The 24,419-nt window shown below is 44.1% G+C and overlaps 1 protein-coding gene across 1 annotated transcript; it reads left to right on the top strand.

Annotated features, from left to right (window-relative positions):
* Nucleotides 1-367: 367 nt before the first annotated feature.
* cyp7b1 (cytochrome P450, family 7, subfamily B, polypeptide 1) lies at nt 368-23,956 on the top strand. Its single transcript, XM_079751713.1, has 6 exons — nt 368-529; nt 18,387-18,523; nt 18,631-19,257; nt 20,011-20,217; nt 21,689-21,867; nt 22,262-23,956. The coding sequence occupies exons 1-6, from the start codon at nt 459-461 to the stop codon at nt 22,547-22,549; spliced, it is 1,509 nt and encodes a 502-aa protein (XP_079607839.1). The 5' UTR covers nt 368-458; the 3' UTR covers nt 22,550-23,956.
* Nucleotides 23,957-24,419: the final 463 nt, after the last annotated feature.

Here is a 24,419-nt window from a genome sequence, read left to right on the forward strand (position 1 = left end):
ATATTTTTCTGACCTGTTGCCTTTTTAAAATAATAGATAATTAAGTGTATGGATTTCTCTTAAATATCCGCCTAAGAGATGAGGGTTCTTGTGTATATTGTGTCACATTTGAACTAATTTGCTGGTAACCAAATATTTGGTGACATGTTAAATGAATGTCACATTAGTATTCAATATTACGTTCCCCACAAGGCCAGTTTGGCAAAAAGAAAAGGCAGATTCCTAATGGTAAATTTCCATATCCATAAGGCGTCAACTTGTATACGAAATCATTCCAGACGCTGACAACGGTGGGGGGGCTTCGGTTGGGTCATCTGTTGACATCACTTCCGTGTTGCTGAAGCACTCGATCTCGGAGGAACCCAGTTGGTCGCTTTCACAGGGCATTTCTTGACCCCGGGTATCCTGTTAACACAACTTCTTCGAGCATTGTTTGTCGGACGTCCGATAGAGTTGTCATGTCGTGTATTCTGCTGCTGATGCTGATTGGCGTCCTGTCCCTCGCGTGGCTGCTAAGACGGCGGAGAAGGTGAGTGTTAAGGAAAGAAAACATGGAAAGTAGTAAGCGCGGTCGCAGAATGGGCTACAACTCCGCAGAGGTCTGCTGGAAGTGTGGAACGGTTACCTTTGGGACGTGTTCTCCGGTGGCGGGACAACTTCACCTGCGACCTAAATAATTTCGGTTCACGGCTTAACAACTGCTGAGAAGTTGTAGAACCCGATCTGTTTGAATCTCAGGCGTGTTTAGTTGTCCTTCCCCCCCCCAGCATTTTTATTCCATATCTTTAAAATTATTAGTTGATACTCGAAAACCAGTATAAAGTATTAAAACAACAATCAGACCACACTCCTATGGTGGAACCTGAGCCGTCAATTTACGTTCCCATAACTAGTTATGACGTTATGATTGTTGTTGTCACCCCAAATTATATTTGGTTAACACAGGGTTGTGCGCGTCCATGCCAAACCTATAAAGACGTGACGTATGGACAGTGACGGTGGGTCAATAGAGGGCGCTAGGGCGCCGCCCCTCCGTGAAATATTAATTTGAATATATCTGCCAACTATTAATAAACTATTATCAATACGAAATAAATCAACAAAAACACATAGCGTTTATCCTCGTTTAATTGTGTGATATACTTGTCACTGCCACCAACCATTTAAATGCGTCTGAATGTCAATGTTTGGGCTAGGCTAGTTATTGGTCATTCGAAATAAAGCCTTCCTCCAAGTCAGGGGCCCCGGCCACATTGAAGTCAATGTAAGCTCGCTAACTTGAAACTTTTTTAGTTGATTACTTATGTTAATATGAGATAATATGAGAAAAATGTATTGCATGTTTTTGGTACTTTAATGTTTAAATATGCAAATGAGGCCATATATCTCATAAAATCTCATACAAAGATGCAAAATAACTATATACATCATGCACATACACACAAACCAAAAATAATTATATACAGCAAAAGACAGAACTTTATACAGCATGCACACAGACAAACACACAATAACTATATACAAGACCTGTATACAGCAAAAGAAAGAACTATATATTACACAGCATGCTTACAGGACACACACAATAGCTATACAAGAACTGCAAACAGCATGCACACACACACACGCTGTAAAATAACTATATGTAGTACACACACACACACACACACACACACACACACACACACACACACACACACACACACACACACACACACACACACACACATATTTACAACAAGAACCACACAATCCCACTCAATAGCCTTCACCATTTCATCATTTGTTTCCTCATTCCCTTCAGTCTCATCTTCTTGGTCATTTTGGGTATGTACATGTATTGTGAATGGGTTGCAGCAGCAGACCTCACCCCCTTTACACTTGCAGTAGTCAGTGCAACTGATACTTGCAGCATGGCAGCTGCAGTTTCCTTTGCTGCAGGCCTTCAATGTGCTGCAGCTACAGCTGGTGACATCAAGCAGATTTATTGGAGCCACTGCCTGGATGGCAAGAGTGGGCATGACAGCCCCTTCTTTAGCAACCTCCCACCCAAACTTACTGATGTCTCTGGCCTCTGCAGGAGGCCAGAGACATCAGACCTGCAGCCTTCCACAACATGACCTGAAGATGAGCACGCAGTATGTGCAGCATCAGGTTGGCATCAGTTGGAGGAAGCTTCTTAAGTTTGGCTGGCTTTTTGCTGTGACTGTAGATCTGGAAGCGAGTGTTATTCATCGACCTGGCCTTCTTCTGCCCATACAGTGTGACAAAGAACTCGGTCCCTTTTAGGTCACTATGAGTGGCATCAGGTTCCCCAAGCACTGTATTGAGACCAGGAATGTTTTTTCCTAGGAGTACTTTCAGCGCAGATGTCTTGCCCTTCCCACAGGGATAGGAGGCAGTGTCACATCCCGACAGCGCATGCATCCCCAGGAGACCTTGACATCTGTCACCCAATCCTCTGATGGTGGCATTTATATCCAGGATGGTGCCATTCCACTTCTCCATCTGCACTGTTGATTGAACATTGACCTTCCATGCCCAGCACACCAACAGAACAAATACGTCAGTGGAGCATTTTCATCAGGTACTCCCAATCTTTTGACAAGGACAGACTTGTCACCCTTCCTCAGGCAACCAAATTCATAAATGAGTGATGGTGGAGCTGGACTGAGCTTATGATCAAAAACATCTTTCAACTCTATGCCACGCTGCTGCCCCACGACTAAGAGTCGAGCAAAGAGGGCCTGCATGTCGTAGATAGGCTTGCCTTTCACAGAAAAAGCTTTCTTCATCACCTCCATGGTTCTGATTCTCTTACCAATGGGGCTATGGAAGCCTTCAGGAAGAGAATCTGCAAAATCTTTGCTCTGCTGTTCACCAATGTGAAGAGCATTCTGCACGTTCACCGAGTCTGGTGCCACTTGTCCATTCACGATGTTGTAAAGAATTTGCTGGTTCTCTTTTAACGGATGAGAATGTTGCTGGAACTCCTCCATGATTTCATTGCGATCTCCTTGATCAATTTCTTGTCTTCTCTCACCTTCCTCCTTATGTTTCCATCTACTCTGCTTCACATTTCCATTCACATGAACATTTTCCTCCTCCTCTGAATTTTCTGGAATGTCCTGATTTACATACATTTCTTCCACTGTCTGGGAAAGGTGGGAGCAAATGGGATGGGAATTGATCCACACTGCAACTTGCACTTCATTGGTTGAGATGCCTTTCAGTCCACCTTGTCCTTTCCCTTTGTTTAATGTAGGTCTGCTCACCAAACTGGTCAGCAGTTCCACCATCAGAATGGCGACAGACATGAGCCCCTGCTAAGAGATCCTCCTTGGCATAATGTGGAAGGTTCTGCGCCATCCTTAGGTACCAAGTGATATACCGCCCATAATTATGGTGCCCAGCAGCAAAGAAGTACGGGATCATCTGCTCGAGACAGTGCTGCTGTAGGAGGAAGTCTCCCTGTCTCTCTGCACGAAGGAAATTAAGTGCGATGGAGGTGGGACGGATCAGGCAGTCCACCCAAAGCCTGGCTGTAGGGTGTTCACGTACCTTGTCCAGATATTCTGTGATAGCAGCATCAGTCTGTGGTCCATCTTGCAGAAGATCTTGCAGGAGTACAGCCATGAGCATCCGATATGCACTCAGTGCATTTGTCCAGGATTCTCCATTGAGAATGTTGGCGATGCCACCAAATGCCACGGCAAGCAGTTGTTTCATGACAGAACCCTTCATCAAGAATCCAATGCAGCCAAGGAATGACATCAGAGTGTGCATCATTCCAGGATGGATGGTGACAGACTTCCATCGCATTGGGTCACTCTATTGGATTAGACACGCCACAATGTAGAGCTGCAGGTCCACTGTGATGTGTGCATACTTCATGCCAAAGCACTTCAGTGATCTCTCAAGGTAGACTAGGGTTGTGAGCACGGTATCCGGGTGTGAAGGTGGAGAATCGATAAGGGGCCCAAACACTACAATAGTTTTAGGTTTGTTGGTAGTTTGGGATTTTCTGTCTTTGTATGCGTTATAGCCAGCCCAGTCCACTGGATTTGAGTGGAAGAAGAGCTGTGATAGCCAAGCAGCATCTCTTTTCTTTGCTTGTGTCAAGCTGGCCGCAACCTGGTGAGCTTCTTCTGGAGAAAGAATCTTCACGGTAAGTGCTGGTGGTTTCAACTTAGGGGGACCAGTGTAGTGCTCCAGTTGTAGAGACTAGTGAGTGAGTCGTAAAGTCCTATCCTCAGACCACTTTAGCCTTGGGATCTTCAGCTGCATCACTCCAATGTTTCCGGTCATGATGGTGCCGGGTGCTGGATGTTGTGTAAACTCAGAAACCATGGCATGTGTGCTCTTGGTTCCATTCGGACTTGCGATGTAGAGGTCATAGTTGTCTGCCCAGCTGAATATGGGGCCCAACTCAGTAGTCAGACCAAGATTTTTGTGATAATCAGCAGGGTTCTTTGAAACAAACTGAGCTGCAGATTTGCGGAAGCGTAGAACTTCATCATATTTGGTTACAAGGCCATGATCATTGAGGGTCTCGATCAATGTACAGCTACCGTACTTATGGTGGAGCTTCACGGCGAGTCCTAGTGTTGTCTGATTGTGTGTGCCACTGCTGGATGGATTGTGTCAGGGTGAGTGAAGCCTTAGTCGTTGCTCCCCCAGAAACAAGTTTTGACACAAAGCAGAGTAAGGTAGCACTTGTGTCCTTTGTGAAGCAGAAATCGCTCAGATCATAATCTTTTGGCTTAGGTATGCTGGCCACTTCTGACTTGATCCTCCTGATGAGCTTGTCAACTTCATCTTCATTATCCATCTTTGACCGCTTGACCATTTTCAGTGTTTAAGCTATGTAATTCTTAAAACCAACTACAGTTTCACAGCCTTCCACATTCAGAACTACAATTTCTTTACCAAAATATTCACATAAATTTGCAAACATTTGCTTCTGAGTCAATGCACCTAAGTTTGTACTGTATATTTCATACAACTCACACATGGTCCACGTCTCCTGCATGTTTCCCTTCATTTCCTCTACTACAAATCTTAGAGATTCTTCGATTGCTGGCCTACATGACTCAGAATTGACTGAGTTTGTGGAATTTTGCGGAAATTGTCATAGCAGCTTTTGTGATACTGAGCATCACTGGCATGCAAATCTCCTCATACACCGGCTAATCTTAGAGTCACTGCAGTTGACCAGGCATCTTGCCGCTCATCACATACATTTTTCAACACCTCATTGAATGTTCTGTTTCCTTTCCCCCTATCAACTGTTCGGCACTGGTTCACTTGCTTCCAACGCTCAGAGTGCTTTGGATCCTTAGGAATGCATTAATCTCCACATAATAGACATAATAGTCTCTTTTAAACTCAAATTGTTGAGTCTGTGACTTGAGTGGCCTATGACCAGGATTATTTGACTCAGACACCTTCCTCTTCTTCACACCACTGTTCCTTGATGTGGACGTATAATTGCAATAACAGTTTTTATGTGCATGAATGGAAACACTGTCTCCCTCAGAAGAAACACGAGATGCTAAGATTGTGTGTAGGTCATCTCCCTTCTCTTTGCTTCGAGAGATAATTGTGTTGATGCCTGAGATTTTGAAAACTTGACGTTGACCTTTACCATTACATGGTGCGAAGAAGCAGTTTCCCGTTTTGCCGTCCATATGGACCCTGAATGGGAAAAAGAAGCAAAAAGGAGTTGTTAATATTGTGTCAGTGTGCTTCTAGGTTATACAAGCAAAAGATGACCTAGCATCAAGGAGTTTAAAGATGTTGCATGAATATGAAGCATGAAGTCTATGTGAGCTCGCAAACTTTTTGATGTCTATCAAGCAGAGACAGCTTTTCATAACTAGCAGAGAGTTGTAAAAAGCACTTTCCACCCTTTTCAGTGGAGGAATTGGACTCCCCAAGCAATGTTATGCTTAAAATGAGCAAGTAAGTTACATATTAATTTATTCTTTCGGCCTATTGCATAGAAACAAAATGAAGCAACTGTCCCAGATAGGGCTGCAACAACGAATCGATAAAATCGGTAAAAATCTATTGCTAAAAGCAAAGGCGTAGGAACCGGGGGGGACGGAGAGGACGTGTCCCCTCCAATATCGGAGACAGGCGCATTTGTCCCACCAAAAAATTATACCGGATCTGTCAGGTTTCCGATATGTGTCCCCCCCAATGTTAAACTCATTCCTACGCCCCTGGCTAAAAGCGTTGGCAACGAATTTGGTCATCGATTCGTTGAGTCACGTCTTTGGGTTAAAAAAACTCCTTCAACTCAGTATCCGTCTAGTCCAACCGAGAACTCTGTCAGTTGCTGCTGCTGCAGACGGTGTGCAGACGGGCTCGGAGTCGTCACCGCGTGCATCAACAGTCATTCAAAGCAGCGGTAGTAATCACACAACCGGACGGTGTAGAAAGTCCCGTCAGTTTAAAATAGTTATCCAGTTTTTAAATCCATGTTAAAATCGGCAGGATATAGAGCTAGTTAGCTTAAAAAAAGTTGCAAACAGTGTCAAATGTGATGTGTTCAGGTCGGCTCAGTAATACAATTGATGTGTTCAAATGTAACACAAAAAAAAAAGAAATTTGAGATTTTGGCGAAAAACCTGTTTTCCCAGCAATATAAAATAGACAGTAAAGATGGAATTATGACCTGTTTAACGTCCTATCTTGAACTATGATCATCTTATCAGCAATTAAAGCAATAATACAAGTTCTATTTCGAGGAGTCTCGAAAATGGTATCAATATCAATACAAATTAACGATCTCCTGTCATCTGAGAGAAATTAAGATGATTTAATTTATTTTTAACCATTAGTAGGCCTATTTATCGGTTAAAGATCTTATCGGTTAACCATGGACATCCCTTATATACTGTATATATATAAATGTATTCCATACATTGTATGTTTTCTTTGTGTTATTTATCCGAGATATGTTTTTTTTATTTCTTTTATCATTTAATATTACTTTTAATAGTTCCGGGACGTTGGAGCAATAACCTGGTGTTTTTACACTTCAGTCTGCTCTGTGAATTTGAAGTAATGTTCAGTTTCTGAATAAAGATGCGGCAATTACAAATGTTTAATTTTTTTATCCGATTCATTGATTAATCGAAAAAATAATCGACAGATTAATCGATTATTAAAATAATCATTAGTTGCAGCCCTAGTCCCAGATTTCTTTTTTTTGTTTAAACATTTTATTAAAGAAAATGATGAAAAAGTACGATGTACATTCAGAGACAATTACAAAGGCATTTTCAGTTTTTTCATATTATTATTTCTTCTTAACCCCTCCCATACCCACCCCCAGCTTCCTCAACATAACCAAAACTAAATAAAAAGAGAAATTATACATAAATGATAAAGACAGACAAGAGCAAACAGACATGGACAGGATAGGACAAAAGACATGTATGCAAATAATTAAGCAAGTAAATGAATATGATATAAAAGAGAACCTTTAACAAAAAAGATACAAAGATGAATTATAATATTAAAGTATCTTTATATGTATATATATATCTAAAAATAAATAAATAAATAAAAACAACAACAAAAAAAAAAAATAATCTGTCTCAATATTGTGTTATGCAAATAATGGAATTGTTGCAGTACTTATAACACCAGCTATAGAAGGCAGAGTTGTTTTTTAAACATGTTTTAAAACCGCAGTGTTCATATATACGTCACTCCTACAGGAGAGGGCAGGGTGGTGGACAGGTAGCAGCGCACAGATAATAAATTAATGCAAAGTAGTGTAGTTTAATGTAAAGTATGTTTTGGGTTCTACTGTGCAATTTCACTCGCAGGCAGACGGTCGAAATAGTTAATCAACGGTTGCCAGTGACAATGGAATTCATCCGAGCAGCCTCTCAAAGCAAATTTAATTTTTTCCAATTTTAGAAAGGACATGATGTCACAAAGCCAAGATTTAAGTGATGGAGGGAGGCGGGATTTCCATAAGAGCAAAATGCTCCTTCGAGCGATCAGAGAGGAGAAAGCAATTACATTGGATTGAGTATTTGTTGCAACATTTTCAACTGGAAGTCTTCCAAAAATAGCTACATGAGGAGATGGTGGGATATGGATCTGCGTTATTTCAGAAATAACCTTAAAGAATGAATCCCAGAAAGTAAATAACTTAGGGCATGTCCAAAACATATGTGTAAGGTCACACGGTGAGAGCGAGCATCTATTACATTTATCTTCAACTGTATCTGGGTAGATTTTAGAAAGCCTGGACATGCTATAATGAATCCTGTGGAGCACTTTAAATTGAATGAGGCTAAGCCGCATACATGAAGAGGAAAGTTTGATATTTGTAAGGGCTTTACTCCAGAACCGATCAGAAAGGGTCACTTGCAGTTCGTCTTCCCAGTTCGATTTGATTTTTTCAATAGTTAATTCATTGGCTGGCAACAGTAGGTCATATAGGTAGGAGACATGTCCTTTAGGGGTGGTGCTAGCTAAGAGAACGTGGTCCATACCAGTTACGGTTGGGATAAGTGGGAATGTAGGTGAATGAGTTCTTGCAAAATCCCGTAGTTGAAAGTATCTAAAGAAATCCGAACTGGTTAATCCAAATATGGCTTGTAGCTGGTTGAAACTTGCAAATGACCCTTCCACATATAAATCTTTTAATGAGCGCAGACCCCCTCTGCCCAGGAACACAAAGCGCGGATCAATTCTGGCTGGTGCAAAGAGATGGTTTTTGCAGATGGGTGTTGATTGAGGAAGGGAAGACCACTTAAAGTGTCCCCTTATTTGAGCCCAGATTTTGAGTGATGCAACGACAAGGGGGTTAGATGTGTACTGTGAGTAAGGTAAGGGCAGGGTGCCGCATGCCAGAGCCTGCGGCGATGAAGATATGCATGAATCAGATTCCAATTGGCACCAGCTGCTCTGTGGGGATGTAAACCAGAGTAATAGTTTGTGCGCGATTGCCGCCCAGTAATAAGATTGGAAGTTTGGCAAGCCAAGTCCACCTGAAGGTCTACTCCGCTGCATGGCAGCTTTGCAGATTCTAGGATGTTTACCCGCCCATATGAATTGAGAGACAACAGAGTCAATAGATTTGAAAAACGATCGGGGTAAAAAGATGGGAAGGCATTGGAAGAGGTATAGATAGCGAGGTAAAACGTTCATCTTGACTATTTGTACCCTCCCTGCTAGTGAAAGGGGTAAGTGGCTCCACCTTTGGAGGTCAGACTTGATTTTTGAGGTGAGAGCTGCAAAGTTTTGTTCACGTAGGGACCTTATAGATCGTGTAATGACGACACCTAAGTATTTAAACTCTGAGCTGGAAAACTTAAACGGGATAGACAGTGCTGGGATATCCAAGGCTGGCTGATTAACTGGAAAACATTCACTTTTTTGAACATTTAATTTGTATCCCGAAAAAGTGCTGAAGAAGTTAAGGATTGATAAGATCCGAGGAATACTAGACAACGGGTTCCTTACGTACAAAAGCAGGTCATCTGCATAGAGGGACACTTTGTGTTCTTTTCCCCATCGCTGGATGCCCAGAAAACCTCTTTCCGTTTTAAGTGCTATCGAGAGTGGCTCTATGGCGATGGCGAATAGAAGAGGGGAAAGCGGGCATCCCTGGCGCGTTCCACGGGAAAGGGGAAAAGTCTTAGAACGAGAAGTATTTGTGCATACCGATGCTTGAGGAGAGGTGTAAAGCAATTGAATCCAAGATATAAAATTGCCCCCAAAGCCAAAATGCCGCAACGCGGTGAACAAGTAGGACCACTCCACCCTATCGAAGGCCTTCTCAGCATCAAGGGACACGATCACTTCTGGGTCAGAAGGGGAAGGTGGGGTGTGGATGATGCCGAGAAGCCTTCTAATGTTGGTGAATGAGTGTCGTTGTCTAATGAACCCCGTCTGGTCTTCTGAAACAATGGAGGTCATAACAGTCTCCAACCGACGTGAAATGGCCTTCGCAAGTATTTTAACATCAACAGACAGTAACGATATCGGACGAAAAGACGCACAGTTTAAGGGATCTTTGTCCTTCTTTAATATAAGGGAAATTGAGGCCTGGGTGAGGGTGGGTGGCAAGCAGCCCTGCCGGAGCGACTGCGTAAACATCCTTAGTAGTAATGGAGCTAATTTTTCTATACATTTTTTAAAAAATTCCACCGGAAAACCGTCCGGGTGATTTATTATTATTCATCAGTTGTATTGCTTCGGTAATCTCGTTAAGTTGCAAAGGGCTGTCCAGCATCTGTCTGTTATCCTCTGAAATCACGGGTACGTCTAGTGCTGTGAAAAATTCAAACATATGAGCTTCATTATTGGAGGACTCCGACGTACAGAGCTGAGAATAGAATGTTTTAAAAACGTTATTTATTTCTACGGGGTCAGACGTAAGCGCACCAGTATTAGTACGGATCCGAGTAATCTGGTTGGAAGCAGTTTTAGTTTTCAGCTGATGGGCTAAAAGCCGACTTGCCTTATCTCCAAATTCATACTGAGTGCCTCTGGAGCGGAGCAGAAGTTGTTCAGCCTCTCTTGTTGTCAAAAGATCAAGTTCAGTCTTAAGTTTCAACCTTTCCTTGTAAAGGTCAGGTGATTGATCAATTGAGTAGCGATAGTCTACAGTGGCAATGGATTCTTCCAGTTCTTTTTGGCGCGCTCTACGATTTTTATTAATATAGGACGTATATTAAATAATTTTACCCCTAATAAAGGCCTTCAGGGTTTCCCATAATAGCATAGGGCAGATGCCTTCTGTGTTATTGGTTTCCAAAAAGAGGTCAATGGCTTCGGAGATTTGTTTACAGAAATTCCCATCAGCCAGCAACAGGGGATCTAAGCGCCATGTCCTATAATCTTTAGGCCTATGGTCAAAACGAAGGTCAAGGGTTACTGCGGAGTGGTCAGATACGACTATAGGTGAGTATTGTGTGGATATTACCGAGGGAATTAGTGTTTTGTCAATGAGAAAGTAATCTATGCGCGAAAAAGTACGATGTACGTGTGAAAAGAAAGAGTACTGCTTAATAGTGGGATGTAGAAGTCTGTAGGGATCAACATAGCCATATTGTTCCATAAAGGCAGAGAGGGTCTGAGACATTTTAGATGGTGTTGAAGTTCTGGAGCTAGACCTATCCAGTAGAGGGTTAATGACACAGTTCATATCACCTCCCGCAATTAGCACATGGGAATTTAAGTTAGGAAGAGAAGGCAATAGGTTTTTCATGAAGTTATAGTCATCCCAATTAGGAGCATAGACAGATACGAGGAGAACCGGTTTCTGGTACAGTGTACCGGGGACAATCACATAGCGACCATTTGGGTCTGCAATAATTTTGTCTGGAGTGAAATGCACGTTTTTCCTAACAAGTATGGCCACACCTCTCGTTTTCAGGTTAAATTTAGAATGAAAGATTTGTCCTATCCAAGGTCTAGACAATTTCTGATGATCAATATTAAGTAAGTGTGTCTCTTGGAGAAACATTATGTCAGCTTTAAGGTTTTGAATGTGTGAGAATATCCTAGCACACTTGACTGTGGCATTGAGTCCACCTACATTTAATGAGAGTATTCTTACCACCTGTCCACCACCCTTCTGTGAATGGGCTACGTCGGCCATAGCACAAAGATCGATATGAAGTGTAACATACCAGCACTGCAGTCTGTGGATTGTTCCAGAGCAAATGAGAAAAAGAAAAGGTAAATAAATGCAACATTGAAAGACACAATGAGATCGATGGGACAAAAAAATAAACTAACAAAATACACAAAAAAGGAAGTTGGCTTACTTACGCCAGCCATGCCCCTCCCCACCTCCCCTAACCCCATAGCTTCCCTAACCCTTTGGTTATCATACCTCTCACACTACTCAACCTTTACTAACCTTCACTCGAATGCTTAGCTTCTCTTCCCAAAATATGTAACAGTATCCCCATTATTAAGGTCAAACGAACAATAGAACAAAGAAATATTCCAAAGAACTTGGTCCGTAGTATAATTATCTATACGTGTGATTAATAATACTCCATCCTCTTTAAAAGCAACAGGCTTTGAGAAGGTGAGTGAATTATGAGCTTCTAGTGCTTGAGCGAATTTCAGTGCAGAGGATATCAAGCAGCAAGTGTCCAATTTACATTAGGCTATATTCGGCCTACAGCACAACATAAGCGAAACATACCTTCTCAGTAACGCAAACTAACGAGGCAGGAGCAATAACACGAGTAACAGCTCAGTTATGGCTAATAACAAGAGTAACAGCACAATCATAGCTCCTAAGAGCACAACATTTTCATCAATAGTAACGCAGCCCAACAGTATTGCCGAGAGGACGTAAGCCAAGTTAACATGACAGCTGGGATCGGCTCACCTGTTTGTTGAAATAGCCCGCAGCGTGAGTGAAGTCTAGTACCCTGAGTGGGTAAAGATTCATTCCGCTCTGCAATGGCAATTATTTAAAAAGTAAATAAAGATCTACGTTGTTACCAGATGAGTTGTTCGTCCCTTTTGTTTCGTTCACGGCACTCCCGATCGGGCCGCAGGCTGCTGGTGGTGGGCTGCGGCAAACACCCGGGCTTCTTCGGGCGAGGAGAAACCTCTCCTGGCCCCATCTTTCAGCACAATCGATAGCCTTGCCGGGAAGAGCAGAGATGGCCTCAGACCCAAGTTGTACAGCTCAGCCATGACTTCTCGATATCTGGTTCGCTGCTCCAGGACTTCTGGTGTATAATCCTCGAAAATCAGTACCGGATTCCCCCTGTATTGCAGTTTACCTCTCTGTTTGCGGGCCTCTCTGACGACCAATTCTCGCACTTGGTAGCGGTGGAAGCGAATAATAACAACCCGTGGCTTACCCCCCGGGGGTGGTTTGGCGATGAGGGCTCGATGTGCCCGGTCAAGTTCGGGGGGAGTTGGTAGTATTTGGCTGCCGAGTAGTTCCACAAGCATGTCTGAAAAGAAAGTTGTCGGCCGGGGCCCCTCAATCGACTCTGGCAGCCCGATTATCCTGATATTATTCCTCCGGCTCCGACCCTCCAAGTCCGCTGTTTTAGCTGCTAGCTTAGTGTTGCTATCAGCTAGCGTTGTGCACTTCTCCTCGAGCAAACGCATACGCCCTTCCAGCAGGTTAGCGTTTGACTCCACCGAGAAGATGCGCTGGTCGTGACTTTCTACTGTGGCTTGGGTCTGAGTCAGTTTCTCTTCCAGAGATGAAAATGCCATTTTAAACTCAGATGAGATGGCTTCTCTGTGCTCCTCCAGCAGTTCAGCGATGTTAGCAACACAGGAGCCACCACACGTGCCATGGGCCTCCACCTTTTTGGCGTCGTCTTTTTTGGATTGTTTGCCTGGTTTCGATGACATTTTGCCAGTTTTACATAGATACCACGTTAATTGGTCGTTGGTTCGTATTTGAAGAGGTTTGGGGTAGTTAAAGCTATTATTTTTGAAAAAGTAATGGGAGAGCAAAGCTAATGCGGCCACTACATTCCGATCCCCAACCGGAAAAACTAGTCCCAGATTTCTAACTGCATTTGAATTAGACCTTGAGACTCCCAACAAATGAACACTATAGGACAGTGATCATGATTTGCCTCAATATCAGAATAACAACCATGGGTCAAATAGCAATAGCTGTTGGAATGGCCATAAAGTAGTCTGTATATGCAGTAGGGCTGTAACGATATGCGTATCGAACCAAAATCGCGACACTCAAAGCCACGAACCTGTCTCACGGTGTGAGATGGCAGAAGCGTGACACGCCCTTTCTAATTCCCATTATCCTTCCAGTCCAGATCCAGCCACGTGATATGAGCTGTTAGTGCCAGGGTTTCCGTTGTCCGGTAATGGAACAATTAAATGTCAGACAAAAGTGTATTTCTCCGGTCAAATTGTCAGATTGAAACTTGCTAATAATCAGTCTAAATAATAGTCTGCTGACACTGCTCCTCTTATCGATGCCGTAAGTCTGCGACGAGATGCCCTCGCTGTGATGACAGATCTCCGTGGCTACGGAGGATTGCATTTTTCCACAGCCTGCAAAGTCCTCATATGCGATATGAACGACATTTATCCAGAGTGGGCCAAGCACGCAAAAATAGACTGTGTGATCCCTGTCTCTAGTGTTTTGTGTGCTTTGACCGGCAGTTGGTCTGCTTATAGGTCGGAATGAAGCGGCCAGATTATTGACAGGCTGGGTACTTTATTCTACCGGACTTGTTCGTTTCTTCACTAGACACACACACGCTACCGCCCGCTCTCCTCACTTGTCCACTCACTCGCTGACGTCACACACACACACACACACACACACACACACACACACACACACACACACACACAGACGCTACTCGTAACACTATGCCTCGTTATTGCGAATCAGACGTTCATGTTTTTTCCCATCTATTTGAAAGTTATGCTATTAAACATATTGCATTCTATACGGCCTGATTATGTCATTATTTAAGCTACCGTATTTTCCGCACTATAAGGCGCACTTAAAAGCCGGTAATTTTCTCAAAAAACGACAGTGCGCCTTATAATCCGGAGCGCCTTATATATGGATCAATTGGTTAATTGGTTGATCCATACTGGTTGTAAACGGCGCTCTGTCAAAATGTTTCAGTATGAAAAACCAATAAAAACAATTTAATAATAATAATAAAGTGTTTCACTACGACTACGATAAAGCCACACCGCTTGCAGCATTATCGCTATCGTAGTCAGTGCACACAGCATTTTACTGCGCTTACTCACGGAAGGTCACACTATACGATCACAGAGCCAGGAAATCGGGCGGAAGACTGGCCACACTACAAGATTCGAGGGTGCGATGCTCGACTTTGTATCATTCACGTTTGCAAGATATTTAAAAAATCGAAGGTTTGGAACTGCGTAATTGTGTCTCACAGTTGCGTTGCGCGTGACGAGCTATACAATTAGCACAGCTCCATCTAGTGGATGCATAACGCATCCCCAGTCAAACGTTTGACTGCAGTATCTTCTATGCTATGCGCCTTATAATCCGGTGCGCCCTATTTATGAAAAAAGTTCTAAAATAGGTCATTCATTGAAGGTGCGCCTTGTAATCCGGTGCGCGTTATAGTGCGGGAAATACGGTACATAGCCTAATAAGAAGCGATAATAGGATATTTGACCGAAAACGAAACCTACGCAGGTCACTTTGACCGGCACAGTTTTTTCTAGCGGGAATGCTGGTTAGTGCTACCAAACTATTCAAATTACTATTATTTATTTGACATTAATATTTTCAAATACGTAAGCCTAAACCACAAAACTAGTTGAGGGTTTTTGCCTAACTGCAAGCATCCTCCGACTGCAATCTTTGGATATTTATTTATTCATTTTGCTATACTTTAATAGTATTCTCTCTGTTCAAATCTGTTCTGTGTTCCAAATTATTTGTTATTAAATGTTACATAAAGTTAATTGTTGTATAAGTGAAAAAAATCGTGGGATGTCAAAAATCGTGATACAAACCGAATCGTGAGTTGGTGTATCGTTACAGCCCTAATATGCAGTGTATTAAGCTTGTCCAGGCCCTGCAAGTTAGGATGTAGGCTATGAATCTGAATTATTTTTTAGGTAGGGGCCATCCCCAAAATGCACCAGAATACAGGAAATCACATCTACTGAATTCCAATTTTCTGAGACAGTGACCAGTAGGTCCATGTGAGGGCAATCTTTCCCTGGCATCAGGAGGATCTCAGTCTTGTTGAAGTTAAGCTTCAGGTGATGGGTAGTCGTCCAAGTGCTGATGTCGGCCAGACATTCTGAGATGTCTCGATCAGGGTTTTGTCAGAGGAGGGGAAAGAAAGGAATAGCTGAGTGTTGTCAGCGTAGCAGTGATATGAAAAACTTTCTGAAGTGATTACAGAGCCAAGGGATCTGGTCTATAGGGAGAACAGAAGGGGTCCCAGTACAGAGCCTTGAGGGACACCAGTGTCAAGAGTGCAGGGTTTGGACAAAGAGACATTCCATGTCACCTGATAGGCGCGATTCGTCAGGAAGGATGAGAACCAGCATATTGCAAATTTTGAAACATTCCTTCCCTTCCCCTCCCTCAAAATATATCAGTCAACATCTGGATGTGATGTACGGAAGCGAATTATGGCCACATGTGAATTTATTTGGAGTTCTAAGTTTAACGTCAGAATTCTGAGGTTAAAGTCAGATTTCTGACTTTAATCTCAGGGAAATGGGACTCAATAGCACGACTCATGATGCAAAAGTCATTCTTTCTCCAGTGGGGAGAAGGTAAAGACGTAGTCAGGAGTAAACGGGCAGGAATCGGAAAACCGGTAACCGTAAGTATCACTCGGAAAAGAGGCTTGTAACATTGTGACGAACTCCAAAGAGATATCCGACCAGGGGAGATGAGGCAACGGGAGTGGACACAGGAGACCAGGAGGTGGGTGACGAGATACCTTGTTCTGGGCGCACAGAGGACAGGCGGCAACATATTCTCCAACCTCCCTCTCCATGAACGGCCACCAGAAGCGTTGCTTAACCTGAACATAAACAGAGTACGCCTTATTCCAGGGTGTCAGGAGAGGAGGAAGGTATGGGCCCAGTGGATGACCTAAGCACGATGAGAAGCCGGAACAAACAACTGGTTCGGGGGACAGCCATCCGGTACTTGAACATTACCAGTCCATCTGAATGTCATCAGCAGAGACAATAAACCTCAGAAAAGGGACAGTGGTGGTGTGGAATTCACACTTCTCAGCCTTTACGGAAAGCCGGTGGTCGAGGAGCAACTGCAGAACTTGTGGAGGACATGCTTGACATGAGTCTCACCATCAGACGCATCCAAGATAAGGATATCATCGAAATAAACAAAAACAAATTGGTTAAAATACTCTCCGGGAACGTCGTTCACCAGATCAGGAAACAATGCTGGAGCATTTGTAAGACCAATAAATCCTTCTTGCCAACGAAGAAAAACCCTGCTCCCGCTGGGAAGAGGACGGACGAATGATGCCGGAAGAGTCTTTATATTCTTTCATCGAAAGAATATAAAGTTCCACGGAGCAGATCAATGGAACATAGGGTCATAGGGTCGGCGTGTTGAGGCAGGGAAATGGCTCAAGCCTTGCTGAACACCTCCTAGAGGTCGAGGTAACAGGACGGGACCCCACAGAGATCCGGAACGACCCAGGAACCCTGGGTCGAGAAGGCTCTGGGGCAGAAACAGATGGGAAACAGGTAGAAGAACATATAAATGAATGTATGTATTTTTGACCAAATTTCTGGCCAAAACTACTTAAAGAAGAGGGATTATTTCCCGGCCAACCACTCACTATGCTGCCAGAACATTGGTACCCTCCCCTTAAGGTTGTATCAGCGATTCTATAATCTCTTAATCTCTTTCCGCTAGCTGCCCGCCCCATAAGCAGGCCGTCAAAAAAACTTGCCTCTGTAGGCAGCCTATGATCCGAGATCGTACACAAAACCAAATGGTACTATCAACCACTCAAAACCCAGATATATAGTATTCCAACCAATAACCGACAAGGGGTGGGTGTTGTGGGGTTTTGCGCTGCGTTCGTGATAGTTTTTATTGGATGCACAAAACACGCAAGGGAAGGGCGAGCTGGTTCTGTTTGTTTGGGATCTCGCTTCAAATACCGAAGTGACGTCACCCAACATCGCTGATACAACCTAAACTGTAAAGTAAACGATCTGAAAATTAGGCAACTAGATCTCTCTCCCCTTTGACTTACGCATGATGATTAAGATATCTTTGTAACCTCTGACACTAATTATAACCTCTGGGGCTCACTGAAACCAATTTAACTAAACCTGAATATATGAACTTGAATTGCAAAGTCAACATGAATCTCAATGATTGTGAGTCCCTTGATGGGATGACTGCAAATCCCTAGGGCTGATGGGTCAATGAGTTTAAACATTAACAGACGTGTAGCAATATTATATCAATATGATGAAGTTCTTTTTTGAAAAGCCAGTGCTGCAAAGTTGTCTCCTCTACTGATCTCTGAACTATACTGAACTTGATGGAAGTCAACTGAAGTCAGCTGAAACTTCAAATGATTTCTACTTTAATTAAGCTTGGCGTTTAGCTCATGGGGCCACTGGAGTGATGCCGCTCATGAAAGCTATCATGGCTACTTACAGCCAATGGAAATAAGCTTCTGGCAAGCGATTCATGGCCATGATCAATAACTAAACATAACTTGGTGTAACTATTGAATGTTTTTCAGTTTTCCCCGAACCAAGCCACACCACTGTGTACAAAGTGTGCCCTGGCTGCTAATTATGATTTTAGTTTAACCAAAAGTGATCTGCCTGTGCAATTAGCTGAACAGTACTTTCCTGTACTTTGGCAGAAGAGAAGGCGAGCCCCCGCTGATCCAAGGCTGGATTCCCTATCTCGGCAAGGCTTTGAACTTCAGACTGGATTCACAAGCATTTCTTAAAAATAATCAGGAAAAATATGGAGACGTGTTCACTGTGTATATAGCAGGTTAGTATTAAAATGGTTTAATTCAAATCAATTCTGCAATTCTTCCAGTATAGCGGCAGATCAGGTCCATCAGTTAAGTAATTCGACTCAATATGTTCTCTCTCCAGGTAAATACATGACTTTCATTATGAACCCTCTGATGTACCCCTCCATCATGAAATACGGCCGACAGCTGGACTTCCATGAGTTCGCCGACCAGGTGGCGCCGGCAACCTTCGGCTACCCAGCCGTTGGCAGCGGTCGCTTCCCGGAAATGGGCGACCAGATCCAGCGCTCCTTCCGACTCCTGCAGGGGGAAAACCTGGTGCTGCTGGCGGAGTGCATGATGGCCAACCTGAACCTGGTCCTCCGTCAAGACTATCTTGGTGGGAAGGGGGAGCGAGGTGCCGGGGTGGTCGGGATGGGCTGGTCTACCGGCGGCCTCTACGACTTCTGCAGCAGCGTCATGTTCGAGGCCACCTTCCTCACCCTGTACGGCATGCCGGCCCCCGCCCACCGGCACAGCGACATGGCCACCCTGCGCCATCACTTCACCAAGTTTGATGACATGTTCCCCCTGCTGGTGGGGCGCATCCCAATCTGGCTGCTTGGCCGGACCAAGGCCGTCCGGGAGACCCTGATCCGCTACTTCCTGCCCCAGAGGATGATGTGCTGGTCCAACACCTCGCAGTTCATTGCCCGGCGGGCGGAGGTGTTGGAGCAGTACGACACGCTCAGTGACACCGATAAGGCAGGTATGTCGACTGCTTGTCTAGATCCAGGGCTTTACAGATAATGTGAATAGCCTCAGCCTAATAAAAAATGAAGTAATCTTTGAAAAGTTATCTTCACTTGTGCCAGGCTTACTGGCATCATACTAGAATAAGATGTTCTTGCTACACAATATGCAGAATTCAGGTTGAATCCACAAAAAGGTCAATAGGCCTACATTGTCCTATCTGTAATAAAATGTATTAACGAGGAAGAACATTCCTCAACCACGTGTAGGCAATGTGTAGGCAAAAAAAGTCAGCCTGTTCATTGTCATCAACCATCAACTCTCACTACCGTTGTGTCGTCGCGTTTGAAGTTTTGTTGTGGCACTTACACTTGTGTTGTGCCTTTGCATTTGGGTTGTCTCGTTTTAATTTGGGTTGTGGCATTGCAGTTATGTTGTGTCTTTGCATTTGTGTTCTGGCTTTTGCAGTTCTGTTGTGTCTTTGGATTTGTGTTGTCTCGCTTTCATTTGGGTTGTGGCATTGCAGTTATCTTGTGTCTTTGCATTTGTGTTCTGGCTTTTGCAGTTGTGTTGTGGCGTTTGCAGTTGTGGCTTTACATTTGAGATTTCCATTAATGGGCATGTGTTTTTGGAAATATGCAAAGCATTTTAGATGTGCAGTTCTCTGGATACGTCCCGACCCCTTTCGGCAAGGCTCCGGGGAAAGTACTGTATACAGGTTCTAGAGATAGGGAACACGAGTGTATGACCTGTTTGTGTTGGCCTGCAGCTCACCACTTCGCCATTCTGTGGGCTTCTGTGGGGAACACGGTCCCGGCCACCTTCTGGGCTCTCTACTACCTGATCAACCAGCAGGAGGCACTGCAGGCTGTTCGCAATGAGCTTCACCAAGTCCTCGAGCTCCCTGAAGCCCAGGGCCCCCAACAACCTGAAGTGATGATCAGCAAGGAGCAACTGGATCAGCTCCTCCTCATGGGTGAGTTCAGATTAAAGATCCAATGGCATGAAAATTTCACTTTCTGAGGTTTTCTAACATTAATATGAGTCCCCCTAGCCTACCTATGCTCCCCCAGTAGCTAGAAATTTCGTTTTGTGTAAAACAAGCACTAGGAATTCTGCTCCGCCTTTGAAAAAAATGAAGCTCAGACGTGCCGTTTTGGAATTTTCCCCTTATGTCGTCATAAGGGGAGAGGCCAACTCCCCTTTCTCTGCATTGCCAGCCCAGAAAATTTGGCCCGCCAATGAACTATGACCCTGCGAGCACCACATGTGTGTGCGTGTGTGATTGCACACACTGTAACGCAAGTGTTGTACACTTCTTTGTTATTTAGATAACTCCCTGAAGTACATGAACCACGACATGGAGGAGAAAGGGATTGTTGCCTCGCGAATGTCTCCTGCTTGAGCCCCGCTTCCCGCTGCCGAGGGACCACCGCCTCGGCGCTGCCCGCTGCAGGAGGCGGTGGTGCCTAAGCGCTGCCCGCTGTCAAGGTGGTGGTTCCTCGGCAGCGAGGCTCCGGCGGGAGAAAATCGCGGTCAACAATCCGTTTCTCCTCCATGTAGTGGTTCAGTCTACTTCAGATTGATGTGGACGTGGAAGAACCAGAGACGTCGGAGAACCCGACGCAGTCGTTTGAGATTCATAATATCATCTGGAGGGGCACACAGCTTTTGGCCGTAATAATATATATTATATGATATAGATATCTATGTATTATATGATATTATTTAGATATAGAGCCCCAGGACTCCCGCCGGAGCACCCGGAGTGTTCTAGAATATTTACAGAACACGGCCAAAGGCTGTGTGCGCCTCGCGATTGCGATACATCCACTGTAAACAGAGTGCATGGTACCATGGCTGCAAGCTGCTCAGGGTCACACCCCCACCCTCCTCCTTCACCCGCCTCTTTCCTCCTCATTTGCATTAAAGCTACAGTCACCGAAACGGCACGTTTAGAGAAAGCTCAATGTGCGACTGGCTCGTAGTAGCTGTAATTCTGCACCACGGCTGAATTTCGGGAACGTCTTCAAATAGTGTGCTAGGGGCCCACTAATATCTATATTAAAGCATCCATAAAGTAGCATGCCATGGGACCTTTAATATGAGCCCCCAGTACAGTCTGTTAGTGGTGGACACTGGGAACTGCCGAGCACATCCACATTCTTCTGCTGGTTGGCACTGAGAGCTGTCAAGTACAACCACAGTCTTCTACTGGTGGACACTGGGAGCTCCCCAGGACCCCCAATATCTTAACTTTAATATCTTCAGAAAATCAATAAGATGTTTGCTAGCAATGTGAATTATACATTTGATGTTGGCATGCCAATGTCAATAATAAATTCGATATCCGTTTAGCAATGTAAATAATCCATTACATATTAGCATATCAATGTAGATCATAAATTAGATGTTAGCATAGCAATGTGCGGCGTCCTCTCTTCCAGACAGCGCCGTCAACGAGAGCCTCCGTCTCTCCTCTGCATCCATGAACATCCGCGTGGCCCAGGAGGACTTCTCTCTGCGGCTGGACGAGAAGCGCTCCGCGCCCATCAGGAAGGGGGACGTCATCGCCCTCTACCCTCAGACGATGCACATGGACCCCGAGATCTTCACAGACCCTGAGGTAAGACCTAATTCTCCCTTCGTCACCCAAAAATTGGAGACTATTAAGCAAACTATTAGGTTAACATATTCTATTTTTGCACTGAGGATGTTAAGCTTTCGTGCAGCTTTCACTGATGTAATGTTTAGGGGCTTGGCTGATAACCATGATCCTGTTATTACTGGACCTGTAGTTGTGTTTGCATGGGAATGTGTGCCTGTAAAAAGGGAAGGGATTGTAGCACCTGTTGCCAATTTTCTAACATGGGATAAGTATATATTATAATTTTTAAGTGATACCAAGAAAGTGGCAAACTTGAAGACTTTGGCATGCTGCAGTTCCAAACTGCAAAACCAAAAGTTCTTATTTGAAAATAACCCACATGTTGACCTTCTCTCCATCTCCACGGCAACAGATATACAAGTATGACCGCTTCATCGAGGGAGGACGAGAGAAGACGGACTTCTTCAAGCACGGACAGAGGCTCAAGTACTACCGCATGCCGTTCGGGTCGGGCTCCTCCATGTGCCCTGGCCGGTTCTTCGCCATCAATGAGATCAAGCAGTTCCTGTGTCTGCTGCTGCTGTACCTGGACCTGGAGATGGAGCAAGGCCAGGAGAAGGCCCAGCTGGACAACAGTAGAGCAGGCCTCGGCATCCTACTGCCTACCAAAGACGTGCGCTTTTGCTATCGAATTCGGTAGCGATTCCAGGAGAAGTTGGACCATCGACGCCCGATCTCGACAAGGCGATCCCCAGACCACTCATGTTAATGGTCCAACATTTGAGTTGAAGCAAACAGGCTTGATCTTTCACAATAATGAAGCACTATTCTCAAATATCTTCAGCTTTACTCACTTAATGTGACACTTATTATAAGTGAGGATACATATTTGCGTCCTCGCTTATCCTCAGCTTTACTCACTTAATGGAACACTTATTATGAGTCGGAAATCAATGGGCGTGGTTATATCTATTGGTCGCAATAACAAGATAACAAGTGTTACATTCCAGACTGAGAAAACCGCGATGCATCACAGGCGCATCACGATGCAAGTGTGGAAACACTGTGAAACTGCTTTGCAGTGCATTATTGTTATGAAGCTTTGCATTATATAGGAACCAGATCTGTGCATTCATGCGTTGCCCCCATGTGGCTACGCCCCGGAGACAGATCATTTGTGCTGATGACAGCGCATATGGTGGAAGACCAACGGTGTGTGATTTTTATTATTATTATTATTATTATTATTATATATTTTTTGGGATAATATAAGAGCGATGACTACTGTCATCGCTCTTATTTTATCCCCCAAAACGCAGCTGATCGGACGCATCACATGATTCGGAGGCATGTATCGCATTTAAGGATTTTAAAAACTGATTCTTATTCTTTTTTTTCAAAAATGCATTCGGCAGAGGAGGGAGACTAGCGTTGCTCACGGGTTGGAATGAAAGGGACAAAAGGGGACGGAGTTGCCTGCGAAAGCGATGTCTGAGATGCAGAGACAGCTTCACGCTACTAGTGTCTGTCTCGTACGGTGTGGAATGAGAGCTCGTGAAGGCACTATTGCGCAAGCACGCAGGCTCGCAGCAAGCGTGCCTGCGTGCTTGCGCAATAGCATACTGCCCGAGAATGCAGTCACGCTGTCAAATCTGTCCCTGGGAAAAGTAACGTTGCGCCGAATTGAAAAAGGAAACCGCTATAATGAAATAGCGGTAATATTTCCACATTAATAGATAAAATAACGGGATGGGAAGGGGGGATGGCTGTTTCAGAAGGGGGATGATTTTAATCACTTTAATTCCAAAGCATCCCCCCTCAACTCGAGTGCTGCTCATATAGAAGCTGCTGTTTCAGCGAAACACTACATTTCAGTATTTTTCAGCCGTATTATGGGTCAAACACTCATATTCCATATCACTACAACCTGTACGCAGTACTTTCCCCGGAGCCTTGTCCAAAGAACTGCATATCCAAAGCGCTCTGCAAAATCGAAAAAACACAAGCCCATTAATGGCAAACTCAAAGACATGCTTTTGTTTTTATGTAATACACATGCATACAATACATTTTAGTTGTGTGCCTAATGTTTCACTAAAGTATTCAAAGCTGCAAATGAAATAAAGATGCATACAGACAAACGGCGATGTAGCGGTTGTATATTCCTTCTCGGAGGTTGGGGGTGCAGACTTGCCCGGTGTTTAAGGAAGTTGAAGTTGAAGTGGTTCCTTCCACTTCCTGGATCAATTCCATGAAGGAAATCCCTTCCGCTTGAGAAGATACCATGTGAATCAGTAAGTTGGATCTGTATGATGAGGCCCAAAGGAACTAGCCTGTAAACTCTCCTCCTCCTCTCTCCTTCAGTTTCAAAAAGCGATCTCGCAAGTTCAACATTATTCAGAAGGGAACCAGGGCCCTCTACGGATTGTCCATTCCTTAGCCTTTGTGGAAAACGTCATTGGGTCAAGGAGATGAAAAGGTGCTTCCTTTCAAACAAAGGAAAAGAGCACTGTTTAAAATGAATTCGACTTTACTTTTCCTTACCTACGTCATTGCGCGACGTTGAGTAT

This window comes from Pollachius pollachius, assembly GCF_949987615.1.
Source record: "Pollachius pollachius genome assembly, chromosome: 14".
Classification (NCBI taxonomy): domain Eukaryota; kingdom Metazoa; phylum Chordata; class Actinopteri; order Gadiformes; family Gadidae; genus Pollachius; species Pollachius pollachius.

Excerpts from the sequence above, each read along its gene's own strand:
- cyp7b1 (XM_079751713.1), top strand. The coding sequence starts at position 459 with ATGTCGTGTATTCTGCTGCTGATGCTGATTGGCGTCCTGTCCCTCGCG. Across the intron at positions 18,524-18,630 it reads GTTCACTGTGTATATAGCAG|GTAAATACATGACTTTCATT; the intron begins GTTAGTATTAAA and ends TTCTCTCTCCAG. Across the intron at positions 21,868-22,261 it reads AGATCTTCACAGACCCTGAG|ATATACAAGTATGACCGCTT; the intron begins GTAAGACCTAAT and ends CCACGGCAACAG.